The sequence below is a fragment of the Ruditapes philippinarum genome, unplaced genomic scaffold (assembly GCF_026571515.1).
Source record: "Ruditapes philippinarum isolate M1 unplaced genomic scaffold, ASM2657151v2 ctg166_1_1_1_1, whole genome shotgun sequence".
In the NCBI taxonomy this organism is placed as follows: Eukaryota; Metazoa; Mollusca; class Bivalvia; order Venerida; family Veneridae; genus Ruditapes; species Ruditapes philippinarum.
In genome coordinates, this window is record NW_026855289.1 from 168,500 (window position 1) to 189,932 (window position 21,433).

At 31.2% G+C, this 21,433-nt stretch overlaps 1 protein-coding gene across 6 annotated transcripts in view; it reads right to left on the bottom strand.

Moving 5' to 3' along the window:
• Nucleotides 1-21,433, bottom strand: part of LOC132742767 (kinesin-like protein klp-3) — a 45,460-nt gene that overhangs the window by 19,471 nt on the left and 4,556 nt on the right. For 2 of the 6 annotated variants that reach the window (XM_060731240.1, XM_060731239.1), the window contains exons 3-5: nt 5,778-5,885; nt 3,583-3,660; nt 1,332-1,499 (exon numbers count right to left, since the gene is read on the bottom strand). In XM_060731240.1, coding sequence (XP_060587223.1) covers nt 1,332-1,499; nt 3,583-3,660; nt 5,778-5,885 — 354 coding nt within the window. Of the gene's footprint in view, nt 1-1,331; nt 1,500-3,582; nt 3,661-5,777; nt 5,886-9,877; nt 10,547-10,952; nt 11,108-14,049; nt 14,131-14,761; nt 14,876-21,433 lie in introns of those variants that run through there. The other 4 variants (XM_060731242.1, XM_060731244.1, XM_060731243.1 and 1 more) reach the window with 4 other exon arrangements.

Below are 21,433 nucleotides of genomic sequence, written 5' to 3' on the forward strand. Positions count from 1 at the left end.
ATTTCTTCAATGGAAAATGGCTATTGACCATGTTTTGAAAGAGACATTTGTTAAAGGAGTGCAGTAGTCATAGAGGGGCTTGGTAACAAATAAACCAGCCAAACGCATTTAATGCATACAAACTGCCAAAGTAAATTCTCTATTTTCAAACCAGAAAAAAAACATTTGTAAAGGGGAGCGGTGGCCTAGTGGTTAAGGTGTCTGCCTTTCAACCCAGAGATCATGGGTTCGAGCCCTACTCTGGTCACAACCATGTTTCTTTATATGACACGAATACTAGTAAGTGCCAGGAAGCGGACTCGAAAGTGATAAATATAAGTTTTGCAATCGAGCTTAAATAAACCAATTATTTGTAAAGTCTGACCTGATTCTATACTTTATGATTCTTGCTTACATATTTTAACAGTTATTTAGATATCCCCTTACACAACAATGAAAAGTGCCAAAGTCAAAGCAAACTTTTCTAAAACTTTCATCAATAATGTAACATTTCATTTCCTAACCAATCACCATTTAAAGCTTTCATGCAGGAATGTTTTAGAACAGCCTTTAATAAATCAATTCCCGATCAATTCATTGACAACGCACCAATATAAAGATTCATTGTGCCGTCTGCTTTTTATATCGCATAAAATCGTCATTTATTCATGTATGTGGTTGTTTCAAGCTCCCGATTGATTTCTTTATAAAGTTTATAACACTAGCTTAAACCTACTGAATTTCTTAAATGGACTTGTCCACTTTACATTTATGGAACTGTCCATTATCAATCTTGGGGATATCAAGATGATAAAGTAAGTCTAGGGAACCTGGTCAGGCTGCACTGAAGTCCAGGCTGGCCCCACTATGCTTATAATTTTTGATCCAGCAATTCAGTGTTAATCACCATATGAACACATCTGTGGATGTTTCTAAATTCAAAATTTTACTATTTTTCAGGTTTAAATGTTGAATTCTGCTTAAGCCGGTGCTAGGGGGTGTGGATGGTAACTTACACTTTCCAGTACCGTCAATGAACAGGCTCAATCAAACCGAGCATGCAACATTTTCAATTTTGCCATTTTGGCTGTTCTTCAAAGATTCCTTTTTCTGTGTTTTAATGGAGGCTTTTTCAAATTATAGCATTAATTATTTACTAAAGATAAATAGATAAAGGTTGATTTCTCTGATGATTTAATATACTTAATGTGTTAAATTTCAAAAGGACATACTAACAGTTACTAATCATAGTTAAGCTTTAAACAAACAAATCCTTTCTTGGACCTTTTATATACATGTTTACAGCTTTTTCTTACATAAATTTTAAGAAAATATAGCCTCTTAGTACTTACATAAAATATATAAGTTGGTATTCTGCCTTTCGTTGGATGCATAAGAAAACCCTCTCTGTCGTCACCTCCGCCACCACCTCCGCTCTGACCTTGACCACGACCTTGTGACCTTGATGACTGACCTTGACCAGATGCTCCAGCAGCTTGTTCATTTCTAGCATTATTCTCCTGCAACACAAAGATATCCTCTTTCTAATCAACTATTCCTTAATCTTCAATACCGTCGTAACATTTCTACTATAGAAAGCTTATACAAATAATTTTTAATATAAAAATGTCCTAAACTCTCCAGCAAAAGTTTTGGAACCATAAAAGGTTACAATGTACCTACCAAATATGAAGGATACCAATCAATAAATGAAGATGCTAGGTGAAACTGTAGGAGAGTGCTGTGGAATAAGGGAACTATGGAAGGACAAGGCCGCAACATTATGCTGCCAAAAATTTCAGTGAGCATAAAAAGGTCCTAATACATGTATATTATATCACAACTGATAACTAAGGAAAAATTTATTAGTTTAAATTGTAAAATGGCAAAACTGGTTTCCTACATTTAGAAGCAGAAATCTACTTTGTTTATACATAATGAGCTATGATTCATGGGATGCCAGCTAACGATGTCCTTTGTTTATGGGACTCTAGTTAATAAGAGCCCTTCATTATAGAGGTCCTAGTAAATAGAGTGCCTTGTTTATAGGTGCCCTGGTTAACCGAGTATCTCCTGTAGGGGTCTTGTTAAAAGTGTTCCTTTTTTTGACTGGGGTCATCTTAAATATTAATAGAGTTCCCCAATTTAAAGGGTTCCTGGTCAATAAGGTTCCTTGTTTTTTAGAGACCCTGGTTAATAGAATCCCTAACTTACAGTGGTCCTGATCAACAGAGTGCTTCATTATTGGAGACCCATGTTACAATCAGTCTCATTTGTTTTGATGTTTATAAAGTAATGCTGATAATCCTAAAGCCTTATCATTTATCTGAACTTACTCTGCCAGAACTAAAATTCATTGTTGTCATCGCAGACAAGAAACAAATAAAGCCCCTTTATAGCAATACTGAAATGATCTGAAACATGAAATTCCGGAAATTGATTAATTATTCATTTATATTCATATCTTCCTCTATGTGATCAAACTGTCCCAATAATTAAAACTAATGGGCATATCCATGCTACAATGTATAGCATTGATGACGTCAATAACTTCAGTAATGTACTGTTATTTCTGATATTAAATTCTCATTAATATTGTACAATCCATTTATTGCATTGGCGATACATATAACGAGATAATTAAGTAAGTCTGTTAACGATTCAATCAAAGCATTCTACATACAATGTTGTCAATTTTTTCAGTACATGTAGCACAGGTGAATGAATTGAATACCGGTAGTTATGGTTTAGGTCACGAAAAGCACTTTTAAATTGTATTCAAGGACAGTTTTGTAAACAAATATTCATTAAAGTAACAATATATAAATATCACATCCCACAGAATGTGAAAGTATGAAAATATCTTGTCATGGGTGAAAACACGGTTCTACACTCTCAGAGGAATGTGATGAACCAGTTTTAGATAAGCCACTAAAGGGTCTAAGCTCGAGAACTCATAGGGAACAGTATAACTAAAACCTGGCACCAAATTTGCTTATGTGTGCCACTTGACACACTCTCCATCCTGGGAAATTGTATGTTTGTTTGGGTTTACAGAACTCCAACCAATTTAGGTCATATAGTGCCAAAACAGAAACTTGAGCAACACCAAGGGTTAAAACCACCTCACTTGCTGGAGCTGAGACATGCATAGACTCCAGTAATTTGAAAGCATAATAGTCAACTGTTATGAACACAAACAAATAATTTCATAAACGGTGGCTGCAATTCTGATACCTCAACACTTAAAGGCAACCCCTCGATCACATGGGGATCCTGGGAAAAAGAACTTTTGGGCTATCAATTCTCCTGTAAAGCTATGCTCTGCAAGGATAGTCAGATTGTGAAATACCCACATAATGACCCTTTAACTGTTGGTAATATTCCTCGCCATTTTGGTGCCAAATCAAAAACCAGCATATTGACCAGGCAGAGCCAGGACATGTGAAAGGTAAATATTTGACTCATCTTTTTGTACTTTAATTGGCCAGAGGGGCTGCCAGGTAAAGAATGAAGAGACTGCCTAAGAACAATCTTGATAACCAATGAAACAGAAGTACCAGTATTCATAAAAATATATATAAAAATTGGCTTCAAACTCACAGCATTCTCATCTTTAAGTATAGTGTTTGTCACTAGTAAACCTTCATTGTACCAACGCTTAGGGAACGGTTGCCATTCCTGAAATGGTAAAAACAACACTGCATAAAGTAACAATTAGAAATGACATTACAGTACATAGAAACATATAACTGACAACTTGTTGGGACAGGATGTTCCACAATCAATGAAAATGAGGTCAGAGGGTACGGTATGTTGGTGCTTATGAAAGATCCCTGAACATATTCATTTATCAATATTTTCCCCAAATTTGGTGTTAAGAGGAAGATGCAGGCAACATTTAATCTAAAATACAGATTGGTTGTGTTCATTAACCTTAAGCCTGCTGGTGGTAAATGTGTATACATGTGTGACCCGTGCTGACCACGATCAGGCAGCACATCGCTATTCAATTAGTAAAATTTTGAAATTTTTCTCATAAATGAAATGATGAATGGTTTTGTCCATTTGAGCATTTAAAAAAAAATCATTAAATCCAATCCCCAGACAAAAATCACTGACTCAAAGTTTTTGCAAAATTGCCATTGCCTTTGAGTACGGGCAAATGCCTCAGGGTGGGAGTTTAGACTGTTAAACATGAAAAATGTAAATTCAACCCTTTCAGGACCAAAACATTGATAGATTCATTAAGGTCTTATGACAAACCTACTGATCTCAAACATTTCTATGCTTCATTTCAGGAGTAAGTGGGCTGTCGGGATAAAACTTCAATTACTCTAATTGTTAAAGCCTATAAATTCTTACTTTTTCAAAACAAAACTGATATATTATATATGAACATGTGTACACTACAGTATAAATTGTTTTGCAACACAACAATTTGAAATATTCAGGGAAGTCTTCAGAAGTCACTGACTTAATACTTCTATTTGTATTGAACAACTAGTTTTCCACCCTTTACAGAACAACCGCACATAATGTGTGAAAAACCGAGACAATTATGATTTGTGGTCATAATGTCACCGATTATACCTTCGATGAATTAATCTTACTTTTTTTTTCTTTAAGACAGATCTTGTTTCGGGTTATAGGCTAACAATCGCTACACAGTTTAATATTTCAGTATGAACATATATTTGGTAAAAGGTCAACATTAGCCCAATTTTCTCTGACGGTTATATATTAAGCTGCCTGCCCCACTTGAACTGGGTCGCGGTATAGCGTTCAATAATTTATACAATAATTCAAATATTGTAATTGGACTAGGGCAAATATAGGTATGGTATACATGTAGCATTTAAAACACTTTCTGTAGGAATTCATTGATCAATTTAAACAGCTAAATTACCTCAAATATGCTAATCTACCCAAAAGAGCCCGGTCATGTTAAAAAAAGTAAAGTATATAAAATTTTAGGTGAATATCCTGTCACTGTAATAAAAGATTTATGAATCATTTTAAAAGGGACATTAAAATATGAAGAGGCCATAAAATGTTTTATCATTCACGCATATTCTTGCATTATCCATAAATACATGTACATGTATATGGGATTATCACACGAGTGTGGCATTTGGACGGGATATATGGCTGAAGTGATGTAATGGCAATAAATACATCTTTTACGCAACCAACAAAAGCAATCCATCAGAATAACACACTTGTATAACATCAATTTCATTTTTTTGGTCACTTTTTGTACAATGCCTTAAAAATGTCTGAACAGTCTCTTTACAGTTATGGTAGCTTTATTTTTAATATTTTTTTATTGAAATCCCATAAACTTTGAATAGACTGTTTCATACTCAAAGCAGAATAAATCAATTACAAAAGTTATCGGTTCTTAAAGACATAAAAACACATGATTTTAAAAACAAAGTGAAGGATAAGTTTAAACATATTCATTTAAGCTTGATTTGATTGTAATGAAGGCTAAGACCTTACAGGTTCATCCGAACAACCCAATAAGTTCCCTTCTTGGAACGGAACCAGTACTTGGTGTTATATGAGGATTTAACATGGTTTAGATATAGGATGATCTCAAACCCATGACCTCGTTTCGAAAGGCAGACACATCTTAACCCGAGTAGATCATCTTAAACAAGAGATGTTTGTGAAACAGTCTTAATGCACAGAAACTGTTGATAGACGGACAGACAGCAGCAAAGCAATATACCCTCCCTTCTACAAAGGGGGCATAATAAAAAGTGTAAAAATATAAAAATATAAACACAAACCTTGGATCCCCAATCATCGAGGTAGAATCGCATTCCACTCTGATAGATACATTGGAACTCTTTCCCGCTCCGGTGATAAAACGTCTCAAAAACAATATCGTCATCTTTCTGTAACACAAAATTTGATGATGTTTACAAGCACATATATAAATGAGAGTCATGTATTTTTAAATTATTGCGCAAATACACAATGTAAAGATCTTATACAAGGCATCAATGTTTATTTTGCACAAGTACTACTTCTCTTACGTTATGGTCGGAAGTGAGATTTGGACAAGTCTAAATTTAAAACTAAATTTACGTTTGCAAATTTATGTACTTTAAGCGAGTGCTAACTTAATTTTGCAGTGTGTTGAATTGTATTTTAACATTCTATGTTAAATACAGGTTGGGGTCTGATATAAAAAATTTAGAAAGAAACTTGAGAAGTGATTGGATAATAATAAAACTATAGATATATGAATACTGAAAATGTTTTCTATATACTCAAAACATCAAAACTAATTTTGTATCTAACTTGTCAGTCTTTGAAACTTTTACTTCCTAAATACTTATTGTATCATTGACCTGCCAGGGTCACCAGTGCTAGGCAAGCCTCATCTTTTCCTTGCCGTCTGCCTAGACTCTAAACTGTAAATGCTTGTCTTGAATTTTGATTTTTGTTGATACATGTATTTATAATATTATAAATTTACCCAAGTTACATCAGATAGTTGAAATTCATAAGCACGACCAAACAAAATTTAAAACCTTACGGGAGAACGATTAAATCATTGCTAAACAAAATGGACCGAGGGTTAAAATTTTAAGGTCAGTTTTATAGACTTCACGATACAAATCAATGATGATTATTATACGAGCACTTGACACAGTCGATTATGGCCCGAGATTCAAAAGCCCGCCATAATCTCTTAACTTTGGTCTAAATATATATGCAATGGTTTATTTACAAAAACTGACTTAAAAATTGTAAACTATATCGTCATATCTGTCCAGTATAAATTTGTTTGCGATACAAACTGGAGTTAAAAAGTAAATATTTGCCCATTTCGGTCACTTCAACTCTTTTTAAATGATTAAAATAGATCGATTTCTAAACAAGCACCTTCCTTGTGGTGTTTACTAAATTAGTAACAAGTAGTTTAAGAAAATATTTATTACTCTCTTCATTACATTAAAATTTATAAAATGAATTCTTTTGAAGACTAAAATATTACGGGACATTTTTTTATTTTTTACCATCATTCCTATAATGCTTGATTTTTTACATGTAGACAAGATTTTAGTAAAAAAAAAAATTAACATCTGACAACACGTTTTCAAAATAGTAACAGACCTCATAAAGTTTTATGAATTATGGAAAGATAAAATGAGAATCAGACCGGTTAAATATTGTGTCAAGTGATTGTTATTTTTCACAAGTAAATTTCAAAGGTCTGTATATAATATTTTGTTTTGAAATGTAAGAAAAACAACAAAACACGCTGATGCAACTCAAATAAAAAACATGAGAAACTGTTTCCGCCAAAATTATAATCCTTTAACGTGACCATGCAGCTAAAAAATGCACAATAAATAATGGTAGATAACTGTCAAAATCTGTTGACATATCAGTGCAAATGTAAATATTAATCATACACTTGAATTATAAAATCTAAGTAGGTCTGCGATGAGAATCTCAATGAGGATCTCTTTTCGAGATTGTTATAATTTTCATCTCAAGAGCTCTGTCAGAAAACCTGGTCTAATTTCATTATATCTAAGCAGGAAAAGACATGGGAGAAAATTTAAACAAACTGGACCAAGTGGCATGGATTTTTATATTCATAAATAAAGTATACCGGCAGACAAACTTTCGTAAACTGGGCTAAAAAAAATTAGATACCAAGATAACAAAATTATCATATTATACTAGATATTTGATTAAGATCTCAACATTTTTAACAATGAATAAATTTGAATGGTTTAATTTTAATAATTCAACATAATTATGAATAATATGCTATATTTTTCTATTCTTTGAAAAGAATTTTTTTTTTTTTTTTGGGGGGGGGGGGGGGGGGGTCGTGTTTATTGCACAAAACACTGTAAAGGTCATCATTTAATCATAGCAAATTTTCCAGCTATACTGGTGGAAAAAGACCTCGGGTGCACCTTCTTGCATTATTTCAGGCATGAACCAGCATCAGAAGAGAACCACTGACGTTCTGTAAGCAAGGTGGATAGCTTTCTCATATGAAAGATTCTAAAGTCCCTGGAGGGATTCGAACCCACAGCGGTGAGGAGCAAGTGGTTTAAAGTCAATGACCTCAACCACTTGGCCAAGGATGCCTAATCTTTGTTAGATATATATATCAACAGTTGAAAAAGTGTAAGGAGGAACTAGGTAAAAACATCGGATACATTGTAAGTTTACCTATAAGATCCCCATATACATGTATATTGTATGATTATGTAAAAAAGATATGGTTAAAAACATTGGATATATATGTATAATGTATCAATACCATTACCATATGAGTAAATTCACTAATATAATTTTCAAAAAATATGTTCTTGAATTATGTTTTCAATTAAATATATTTTTAATCTAATTTGATATAATTAAAAATGAAAATTTCAGTATCATAATACAATAAATTTAGCTAAAATATTAAATTAAATTAATTATAAAAAATCTATTACAAAGGAATTACTAAAACAACAATTATTATATACATGACTAGTAAAGTTAATAATGATAACAAATAACATCAAAATCCACATAAAAAATATAACAGCAAATCCCAGAAGCCTTGTTTAATAAAACAAAAATAAGCAATATCATCTACACATCTTTGTAAGAAATGTTAGACATAAAAATCAATAAAAACAAACAAAACAATATACAGAAAACATCAGGCCATCCATATGAAATTGTTTGTTTCAACTTTTGAGGCAGAGTTATTCAAAATTCTCTGAAACAATTTGACTAAAATTGGCATTTTTTATTCTTTTTTTATTCCCACCTCCATTAATAAAACATATAATTGTATTCAGAAAATTACTTAAGAAATCCCAGAGCCTCTACCCCAACCCCAGCAACAAAAACAAACAAACACTTTTACTGGATGGCCCTTTGTAGAAATATTTATCTATAACACTTATCATTAGTTTGAAATTAGCTATATTCTTATCACAAGCACAAGTTTGATACGACAAAATGCTAAAATTGAAATTAGTAGACTTAAAGTAACTCCCAGAATTGAAAAACAAGACCTGACTGCAGATTATCATGTACGAATTAACATGTTTTGACATGTCCCACTTTGGGAGCCAGTGCCGTCACAAGAGGCCAGCTACAGATGTTTATCGCAATCTCGATCCATGGTTTCAGTTTTGATGTCACGTGACCCGTACAAAATACTCAGGCACATTTTATTGTGTTACACGCTACAAAATATTTACTAGACCAGTAAGCTGACTTCCTGCAGCTGTTTCTTAAATTTTAGCATTTATATATTGAAAGCCCTAAAATTTAAACCTGCTGGAACCAAAATTGTTCAGCCTATGCCTTTTGTGTAGAACAAGACCAGCTGGCACTTTTGTTATGTCTGACCAGGCTCTAGACTGTTTGTATCTCAATTTCTTTTGTTTATTGCGACTGAAATCCCTTAAACTTTGAATAATCTGTTCAAAGGAAGGCAAAATCTATTCCACAAATTAGGCCAAGTTAGTTTACTAGCTCACCAGGGTAAAAAAAAATTAAACTGGGTAGATGAATACAACATTTTCTAGACTTTGTGCCAGAACAGTGATCCTGTCTTCAAGAATGTCAATAATTGTGTATGTAAATCACTTAGATCATTTGTAAATAAACATGTTTTTAACTAATTCACTAACAGAGGTAGTCAGGACTTAATATATTAAATCAAAATGCAAGCAAGGACTTTATAATCACCTGATATTATTTCTGCCCTTATGAGAAATGAAATAAAATAATACATCACCACCCCACCCTCCAAAGGGTTGCTTCCCAAAAAACACTGTTAGTTACATTCGTTTTCATTTCTGGTTAGAATTCAGATTAAGAACACATTTTGTTACATATTTCAAAATACCATGGAGACAGAAGTTTTGGTTCTAGCATTACTCCTAGCAGGCTGCTCAGTCCCGCTTCTTGCTCCACTTGCAGCCTCTATCTCATGGTGACCTTCATCATGACCTTCACTGTCAAGGTCATTGTGTACCATATGGCCATGACCCTGTTCATCACTGAAGTCAGATTCATTGCCATGGTCATAACTTAAGTCATCAATATCTTCCATGTCTTCATGATCCATGGTTCCATTTTTATGATCCATGGTTCCATTCATAGCAGCTGTGCTTACTCCAGCTATGGGCTTGTCCGGAACCGACTTCCCTTTAATGCTTTTGCCTAAGTTTTCGTCTCCTTTTGCATCTTTTAATTTCCCAGTTGTTTTAGTTTCACTTATGCCTTGTTTTTTAACCTGGTCCGAAACAGAGGCGCTATTTGGTTTTCCAGCCTGGTTGGCCTTTATTTCTGTCTGAAACTTAGCCTGTGCCGACTCCCTTGCCTTGGCCTGGCTGGTCTGAAACTTACTGCCATGGTTTGCAATAACCAAGTTACGGTTGCCATGCTGTGATGATTCTGATGCATTTCCTATGTCCTTGACCTTTTGTATAAATATTCAATGGTCTAAACAATTTTTAAAAAAATCATGCATAATTAACCTGTTATCTTTTTTTAAAGGCAAAAAATTAATTATCTGATAAAAAACACATTTTTTTAAATGTCATAATTGTCTGTGATAGAGATAGGAACCCTTAACTTTAAAAATTTATTAAATCAAAATTTGTCATGTTGTCCGATTTCAGTACTTGTGTTTGATTTAAAATGTAAACAAAGATACTTGATTTATTTTAAAGATGTCATTCATTATATGTAAAGACATCCTGAAGAGTTATCTCCAAGATTTCGTTTTTTTATATACATGTAAATATCAATATACCATTCTATGGCTGTATACCCTTCTAAATCAAAATCAACACCATAATCCATAAGCAAAATGAAAAAAAAAAATCTAAAATATCACTGTACCATTCGACAAGCAAAAAGAATTTTTTATTCTAAAATATCACTGTCACTCATGCAATGTCAAAATCAAACAATACCCTCCGATCTCCCTCGCCCTCAACCTGGCTCTGAGCCGAGGCTTTATTATCAGTACGACTTGGTGTTACACCCTCCTCCTCTTGGATTGTTTGTATTCTTTTGTTGCCGGGTTTCTATGACAACAATGGAATAATGTAACATTCAAGAAATCATACTTTATAAGCATAATACTTGAGGAAGTCTAAAAAGTTAAGAGATCTTGCGAATACTTTTGGGACATTTTTTAGATTACTTTATAAGCATAAGTTTAGAGATTTTGCAAAAACTTTTGAGACATTCTTTAGAAAGATATTTACATGGAGCAGGACTAATAAAAAGTTCTTAAAAAATAGATCCTGAAAAAAGCAAAAACCAATCGCTGGCCTAATTGGCTGCCAAATGCCAACACTGCATGGTCATTTTTAGCTAACTGTGCGATTCCATCGGCTATATATAATTCCATTTCTTACATTGGTTTTTGCAAGGTAATAGGAGATTTTAAGAAAAGAATATTCCTTAATGGCAAAATTATTCCACGAATGAAAAGTTTTTGTCTGCCAGTTAAAATTTGTTTGTAAAAATTTCTTTCAACTAGAATCAATTATAGAATATAAACTTTGCAACTATCTATTTTAAAAAGAACAATGGAATTTATAAATCGGCACAAAATCTCAATATTTTATATAATATAACTGATCTTTTTCCACTTTGATATAAAATGTCTTTCAAAGATTGAACAATGGCCTGAATACGACTGTATATACATGACGCGCATTGTGTTTGCTTTTGCAATGAAAAAGGAAGTTAAATCACATTTTTTTTTATCTATACAGCCATCTAAATAAACAGCACATGAATTTAATATATCATAAATTACAAATCAATGCCCCTTTATCTGTGGAGCAACGAATATTTTTATTAGCTTACTTCCTTTAATAAATTTATGGAATTCCACTGGTAAGATTAATTTGAATATTAAGGTAATGTTTACCTTAACACTTAAAGAATAATGCTTCAAAGATAAAAGTGCTAAAAATGTAACTAATTTTAGCACAATATAATCTTAACATTTAATCCTGTATTGTATATCCGAGGTGAAAATAGAAAATGGATTTCTTATACATGTATATGAATAATTGATTTCATTTTATATAAGTTTTTATTCACCACCACACAATATTGTCAGAAAGGAATATTCGGGTGTCTTCTACTCTTCACTCTGTTTTTTTGACAATTAATCAAACAATTAATTGTAAAACACAAATGCACCCTTCCAAAATTGGTAAATTGTTTTTTTAAAGTATTGATGAAATTTCTATGATTTTGAACATCCAACCTTGAAGTCAAGGTCATTAAGGAGTCAAGGTCAATTTCAAGAGGTCATGAAGCTCTGGCCTAGATCGCTAGTATATTCTGTCATCAAGAAGGAGGGGCTCAGACTTAAGTACTGAAGGTCAGTGTTATGACCATTGTACATGTTGTCCGCAGTCAGACAGACAAACCCAAATAGGTTATAAACAATATCCCCATGATTGATTAGTCAATGCCAAGAGGCAGTGAGGAATGCTGTCTAATGCTGTTAACAATAATTCAAGCTACCTACCTCAAAGCATGCAATAACTTTAGCTATATAAAATCAATTATTCTATGAAAATCTTAAATCAAATACATTCCTATTTTCATTATATGAATCCCTAACATGCAGATAAATTCTTGAATTTGATTACACCTAGCAAAAGCTATACATTAATGTAAGACGGTCACTTTTTTTTTCTTTTTAAAATTTTTCTGATTTCCACAGGAGGTCAAATAAAACAATTTATATCCTGATTTCAAAACTAATTAACAATATCTATCATTACCGATTAGAGACATTTCCTAAATTTACATGACTGTACATCTTTGTAATTTAAAGTAAATTAATTATATATTATTATTAAATTTGCCAGGTAAAAGGAAAATAATCAAAAGCCTGTTTGCAAAGCTAAAATATTTATATAAAAAAATCTTTTTTTTAAAAAAGCGTGATTGCAAATTAAATACTTAAAAAAATAAATTAAAAAGCCAGACAGGAAAAAATACATTTATTTAAAGTCAAAGGCTAAAATGTTTAAAAATTGTAAGAAAATGATTTAAAATATTTAAAGAATCAAAAGCCTGACTAAAATGCTTAAAAGTAAATTAAGAATCAAAAGCAAACTTGGAAAGCTAAAATATTTTTAAAATCAAAAGCTGAAATATGTAAAGAATCATAAGACAAAATATTTAAAATTGGCACAACATATCTGAGCGACCCACATCCTACGGGGATGGATATAAACATTAATGTACATTAAAAGAGGAATCTATAATTATCACAAATTTTGCCATTTTTCTTAACACGTTCATAATTAAAAATTAATGTTGTAAACACATTAAGTATTAAGTATAGTGATAGTAACTTCTCTGTGTTACCAATATTTTAAGCTGTAGACTGGACTATCACCAAAAAAAATCAGGTTTTTCATAAAACTATCAGGATTTCGGTTGAAATGCACATTTGACCATTGATGGAAATTGATGATAACCTTGTCAAACTGTGACAAAGGACCCGAAAAAGGGAATTATGACATGAAAAATAGCATAAAATAACATTAACATCTCTTTTTTTATCAGTTTTATATCATATCAAAGCTTATAAGGTTATTATAATGGTGACTTTCCTGCTTTTAAATACTGTAGTTGGATTTAGGCCTAACAGCCCCTCAATGCATTATTTCAGGTAGGTCATAGGGCGCCCAAGTTGAACCACAAATTGTCTGAAAGCTTAAGCTTAATAATCTCTGTACATGGATGAATCCAAAGTTCTTAACAAGATTCAAATGGACAACAAAGAAGGGCAAGTGATATTATGTTGGCAACTTAAATCACTTGGCCAAGCATTCCCCTCAATTATCTCTGTTTCCCCACATAAAAAGCAAAATTTATGTGAAAAAAATATTGACCAAAAAAAACAATATTTGTAAAAAAAAAATAAAAAATAAAAATGAATTTATTAGGTATTACTTCTGCTAGGTGTACGAACATGCATAAGTAATTGAAATTCTACTACAAATTGACAATTGTGAATGAGCATACTTTTTTCATGTCGAGAAGTTCCTGAAAAGTTGAAGCCGGTGCTGCCTGTAAAATTAGATAAACCATTTCTTATTGGTCTACAAGCAATAAATATACTATGACTCAGGTTTAACCCTCAAACTACCAGTGGGTAAGTGTGGCGGCATGGTTATAGCATCAGACTTGTAAGTCTAACGGATCTCGAGCTATGTGGGTTCAAACCCCGTCAGAGGCAAGCTGTTGTTTCCTTGAGCAAGAAACTTTGCACTCATTGCTCGATACTGGTTGGTTCCAGGAATAAGTTTGAGAGTGTGTCTATAAGTTTACAGCTTCCTACATAATTTAACTAAAATAAATTCTGTATAAACTAACCTATTAGCATAGAGCTAAGCAAGCCTGCGCAACCGTGCAGTCTGATCAAGCTATATTATAACTGAAGGTAGCTAAATTGTTTAACTTTGATATTGAAATCCCTTAAACTTTGAATGGACTTTTCTAATTTCAAAGCAGGGCAGATCCATTTTCACAAATTCAGCAGGTTGAGGGTTAAACCACTGCAAAAAGCAAAAATTTTCTTATCTTTACTCTACATATACCTATACAGTTTTTGATAACAACATTTTAACACAATTATATGTATTATTAACACTTCTCCTAGAGAGACTGTGAGCAACTTTTTCTCTGAACATTTTCAAATTCAAGAAAGAAATTAAAGAAATTGTCAAAAACCCACCTTTTTATAACCACCTGATGCCATACCGATAGATGTATATTATCAAGAAATTAAAAACCTTTCTAAAATCTTACTGTGAACTTACTTATATAGATATTAAACTGAGACTGTTTTTTGACATTTTAATAATCTTTAATTTATTGATGAAGATTATGCATAAAATCTATCAATGATACCGGCATAAGGAAGTCTAAATATGTATATTAACGAGACGATCGAACAGTGTTGTTTTTTTTTAATCTTGTCATGATAACGTGCATAATGTTAAAGAAATATTGATAAAACGCCAACTTCCTAGATCTTCAATGAACATGACCTGATCAATAATTTGAATCAATAATTCCAATCAAGCAAACCTAAACTGAAGATAATTTGATTAGAATAATAAATCTATAATTTACATGTATGAAAAAATTAAATCAAACACATCCAAGATGAAATTTCAAGTGATTTTTTGCCAAGAGACACTGTGTAATTTCTTAAAAATGATGAAAAACTTTTGTTAACTTATAATTCTTGAAAAGAATTCATTTATCAATAGCAGTCGTTTTTTTTACTATACTTTTAATTCAAAGAGCAGAATGATTGTCAACTACAAAGCATTAGGCCATTTTCTTCCATATACTAATAACCACATTAGAAATGTACATGTATACCCCAAAAACATAGAAAAAACTGAAGCCTGTAAAATACAGTGTAACCTCTGTAGAGCAACCCTCTAAAGAACAATAATCTATTTACAACAACCACTTCAATTCTTTCCAAAGTTAGAATAAATTTAACCTCTCTAGAGCAGTCACCTCTCCACAACAACATGCACAAAGCTTGTTCTCCCAAAGGTGGTTGCTTTGCAAAGGTTGTACTGTATCAAACAAATATAACAAGACCTTTCCATGAACAGCTCACTCCACTTTTCTCAGTGAGTGCTAGATAGCTAAATAAAAGTAACAAAGAAAAGGGGGCATAACTTTGCAAAAATTGTTTTATGATTATCTGGCCTTTTGAAATGGCATCCTTTAATGACAACAAACAAGTATACCAAGTTTGAATTTAATAGCTTTTTATAGTTTCTGAGAAAAATAGATCCAAACAAAAAAGTTAACTTCAATGCCTATCGAAACACCAACCAGATAGTCATGACAATAGCTCCATAATTTTTCTCTAGAAATTGGAGCTAAAAATAGTTCTATTATCATGAACAATTATATCTTGAATGATGCATATATAAACTTGATTTCTGTTGATATGAATGCGACAAGGAAGCACCAATATTTGAAACAACAAGGAAGCCACAAAAATAAATAATCATTATTCCCTCATTTTACAGTGTGATATCATATATCAAGGGTTGGTAGCAAAACTGTTGTAAGTTCTTCTTAATTTCATATAAGTTACTGCAGTTTTGCAGTCAACCCTGGACATTCAATATTCATTTTCCATATTCATTTACTACATACATGTATATTCATTTTCCATATATCCATATAAAGAGAAATGAAATATATTTTTACTCCATAATAGATGATGAAAAACAAGTGTGACAGTTGGTGAGAATAAATGATTATATTTCATTATTACTCATCGATTACCATAAAATATTTTATTTCACATGAGTTAAATACATAAAATGGTATTGATTTATTCTTTTAGCAAAAGTGGACAAAAACAGCATTTCAATTCTTATAAAATAGATATAATTATATAACAATGAGTCTGCTAAAATGTCTTTATAATTATTATACCAATATATCGTTATGAAAATGGTTTCAATTATTCATGCATACTTTTATTTATTCTGTTGTAATTTTTCCAACTGTAAAATTCACCATTATTGAAGGCCTATGTTTACATTGTAACTTAAGAAACGTTACGCAAAGTGTTGTTCAAATGGAACTAATTCTTTTTATATTTATTCTGCAATTTCCCTCAATGCAGCTCAATATTGGTTAAAACTTAATTCAGTTTAATTCAAACAAAAGTGCAAACGTTTTAAAACAAACAGAACAAAGTTTGCAAATGACATGTATCAAATATGTACCGTACATCTTATACACCGACTAATAAATTAGGTAAAACTGAGCAAAGAAACAATAATTACTAACTTGTACTTGTTTCCAATTAAAGAAAACAATCATTTGACCTATTCTAAGTTTGCCTTTCATCGACTATATCCATTTCCAATTTGACATCTCCAAAGATGGTTTCTATAGTTGTTTTCCCATTTGAACTGCTTTAGGTTCACTTAGGTCAAATAGCACGCCCTTTCTATAAACTTTTAATTTTTCTAAAGATTTTTAAAAAATTGCATTAAATGTTGCATTAAAACAACCTCAATTCTTTAACCATTTGATATATTAAATTTGTGGCTGTCAAAAACAGTAAATTCATGTTCAAATTTTTTTTTGTTATATGACCAAAAGCAGGCGTTTTTATTAAGCAGGCTTGAAATTATACTTCTGAAGACTTTAAAGAAATTCCATTAAATGTTGAAAAACTAAATATCTATCTTTTTTGGATTCAGATTTTTTTTTCAAATTTTTTTTTTGGCACTATATATACATACATATACATTGTTTATAAAAACAAAAACAATTAAATGATTAGTACCAACAACAAGCTAGGTAAAATACAAACATAAAACATAAGTATAATATAAAAAAAAATATTTCTAATTTTTTTATAATGTAATGACGCCATCGGCACTCCTTTTAAAGGAACAAAACTTGATAATATCAATTTTAACCATGGGTGTAACTGAAACCAAGGTTCTCATTAACAAACAAAATAAGTCATGCACAATTTTAATACAATATCAAAAACCACTTTAACAGCCCACTACAATATTGTATAAAACTTCATTGCAAGTGCATCACAAACATAACATAAAGAAGGAAAGCACTTAGTGGTGTTCAACCTTTACCAAAAATGAAATACAAAATATAAAACAAAAATATGTCATAATCCTACTTCAAAGGTCCACAAAGAAATTACATGCATGTAATTACGTAATTATAAATATGTATTATTCAACTAAGTTTTAAAATATACATGTCCATGTGATAGAGAACAATTATTTCAACACTTGCGATTAAATTTTTACTGAAATCTTGAAATTTTCGACAAGCATTAGAGAAAGCTTTATAACATGCAAAAGGTTTTGAATAAATAGTTAAATTGTAACTACAAGCAATAACTGTTAAGTTCTGTATGCATTTAATTACTTATACAGTTTTATAATTTATTATAGCTACATACATGTATTACCACCTTAGCGCAGTAACAGGTTAACTACTTAAATAATCTTATTGGAGTTAACCCATTACTGCACTAAGGTTATAATAGGTGCTTAATGGTGTTTTCGTTTTGTAAAAATTGTTTTCAAAACAATTTTGAAAATTCAATTTTCTCTTTCATCATTTCAATGAATTATTAAAATAACACTCAGAGAACAACTGGTTATAGTGCAACTGGATTGTGAACAAAACTCAAACCAACACATGTTTTTAAAAAACCCAAAATATAAGAGATAAATTTAAATAGAATCTACCCAAATACTTTGAGTGAAACCTCTTACGATGCTTGTTAAATTATAGAAATATATTTATTTGTAAATCAATACAAATACAAGAGTAAAATAAAAATTTAATTAATCTATAAATCAACAAGCCATTATAACTATCGCTTATAGAAATAGAAACTAAATTTGCAAGGTGAATGTCAAAACGCTCGATTTTGCAATGCAGATACCAAAAATGCAACACTTTAGCCACCAGTGTTATAAGAGCCAGGCTATCTTGTACATTCATGCAGTCTGACCAGGCTTTATAACACTGCTCCAAAATTTTCATCCTGATACCCCTATAATTTATAATAGACTGTTTCAAAATGGAAGTTGGACAAGTTCATTAATATAATTGAGCAATTTCAGGGTCGAAAAAATTTAGTTTCCCCTCAAAATACAATTAAAAGGTTTTACATAATATAATTACAAAAATAAAAAAAGAAATTAAATTTTATTTTGGGATAGGGCAAAAAAATGCCCTTGCAACAAAACCAAAAAACAGAAAAGGACCAAAATTTGAAAATTGTTTCCTTTGAAAAGGCATTTGGGGGGAAGTTCTTAGAAAATTTTGGGGGAGCTTTTAAAAAACCAAATAATTATATATAACATAAACCCTTTTCCTTTGTTAAAAAAATCTTTTCAAAGAAAATAGGCCCCGGGGGGAACCAACCCGCATAATTGAACAAAAGGTTAAAAAGTTACTTTTATTTATTGAAATGGTAGAAAATTTTTTTGTCTAAACATTATAAAATACCATGGCAATGGTGAAAAAGCAAATTTAAAATTTTAAATTTAATTATAATTTTTTTAAAAATATTAAATAATTTACAGATAATAACATTATTTTTTATTAATAATTTTAAAAAATTTCCACCTGGAATTTGACCCAAAAATTGAACAACCTTTTAAATACAAAACGATCATGCAATAATAACCCTTAGTGCCATGCTTTTTTTAAACCGGATCCTGACCCGGGGCGATTTTTACCCGAACATAAAATAATACGGTAAGTCTACAAAAATCTTGCAATCTGTCCGGCCTTTGGGTTTTAAAGAATTTTTGTTTTAAATAAATTCATTATAAAAATCCCATTTTTCCCCCAAATTTCAATCGTAGTTAAAGGGTTTAAAAAAACAAAAGGCCGTTTCAGCAAAACTATAAAACAATTGCTTATTTAAATCAAGACGGGCGGGATGTTTGACAGGGGGAAAATTTAAATTTGTAATACCGCAATGCTGCAAAAAACCAAGCAACTATGCGTAAAAATTTAAAGCTAAGCTTAATGAAAAATAAAGAAGATTTTTTAAACAAATTTTAAAATTTGTTCCCAAGATTGAAAATACAAAGCTTACCTTTTTTTTAAGATAATTTTTTCATTGGGAAAAGGTGAAAATCAATTCCCTGCGGGCGGGCCCAATTTTGGACCCGGTTTAATTTTTACATGGAGGAAGACTGCCTTTTTTTGGCTACCTGGGACAAGGATTGTTAAACCCTAAATTTTTTGGTTTATTTTGGGTTTTCGAAACACCCTTGGCAAATACCGTTTGGTGCTGGACGGGTTTTTCGGATTTTTAATTTCCCCTTTTAAAATAAAACAGAAACAAAACCAAAAAACAAACAAAAACTATTACGTGGGTTTTTTTAATTTTCTAAAAAATTTTGTTACCGTTTAAAATGAAAAACTTTTTGATGTGTTTGTGAAAATTACCAAATGTTTCTTTAATATGTATCTCAAAATGTTACAAACAATAAATTGTTAATACTGAAATCTACAAAATTAAAATATTCGTAGTGGCATCTGCCATAATAAAAAGAGATATTTTTCTGCGAAAACTTGTGTGTTTGCTTTATTTATTTTATTTTTTTTGCTCGGGAATTATTCATAAAAATGGTAGGCCTATTTAATCATTTTCTTAAAAAAGAAATAATTGTTTTAGTTCGACCTTCTCGTCCGGTCATCAACGGTCACCAGTTTCCAAAGACCTTCTTCTATATTGATCGATTTTTATCAACTATATTCCTTGATACAAAACGTTTATTTATCCCCTTCCCCCCCCCTAAAACAATGTTGAAAATAGTTAAATGAAATACCATTATATCATTAAAAATGTTCCCCGCAGGAAACCATTTTACTTGTTATATTCTGACAAGAACACAGATTCCATTTATTGGTGCACATATTATGACTGCAAAAATTCCCCAAAACTGTAGTAACTTCTATAAAATAAGGAAAGACTTACAACAGTTTTGCAGCCAACCCTCAATATGAGATATTTGGACATTTACAACAGATAACATGTTACATGGTGACCTTGACATTTAAATACATTTATATACAACATTTATTGACACATCTTATATTCGTACTTGCTTTTTAGTGATTTCTTCCTCATGTTTTGATTCAGCTTCCTGCAAATGTTTCGAATTTCAATATATATGTACCATGTCTTTTGGAATATATCATTTGTGCTTTTATTGCTATATAAACTAATACCTAGTTTTAAATCAGTTACTTGAAATTCTGATTTTTTTTGGATTTTTTTTTCAAGTGTGGTTTATGGACATGTTAAAAATTCCTTTGTCGTAAAATGGCAACAGAATTTAATCATAATTCACACCTTGGCTTTTAAAGAGACTCATTTTACTCTAATTTACCTAATTTTATATTCAATTATTATTTTTTTTTTTTTTGCATGTGTGAGTACCTAATCACATTTTCAACTTACAGGTAGGGAAAGTGGCTCTACCCTTAAAATTGTGGAAATATTACATGGTATTTTTGCAAATGGGGAAGTAAAACTTGATTTCAATTGTACTTTAGGGGAAAATTGCATTATTGTAAAGCCCCTGTTATAGATAGGGAAAAAATAAAACCTGAAATGGCGTAAAAAAGGACATTATCATTTTAATTGAAACTTTTTGGATAATGTGGTCATAGCAAAAAAAGATTAATTGCGGGTTATTATGACACTTGAAATTAAAAAAACATTTTGTCTACACAATTTTCTTACTACTCTAATCTTCAAGGTAATATAATGTAAGTTTATTAACCAGATTTAAGTGAAATTAATAAGAGTGGACAAATCAATTAATATCCGATTCAATGTGTA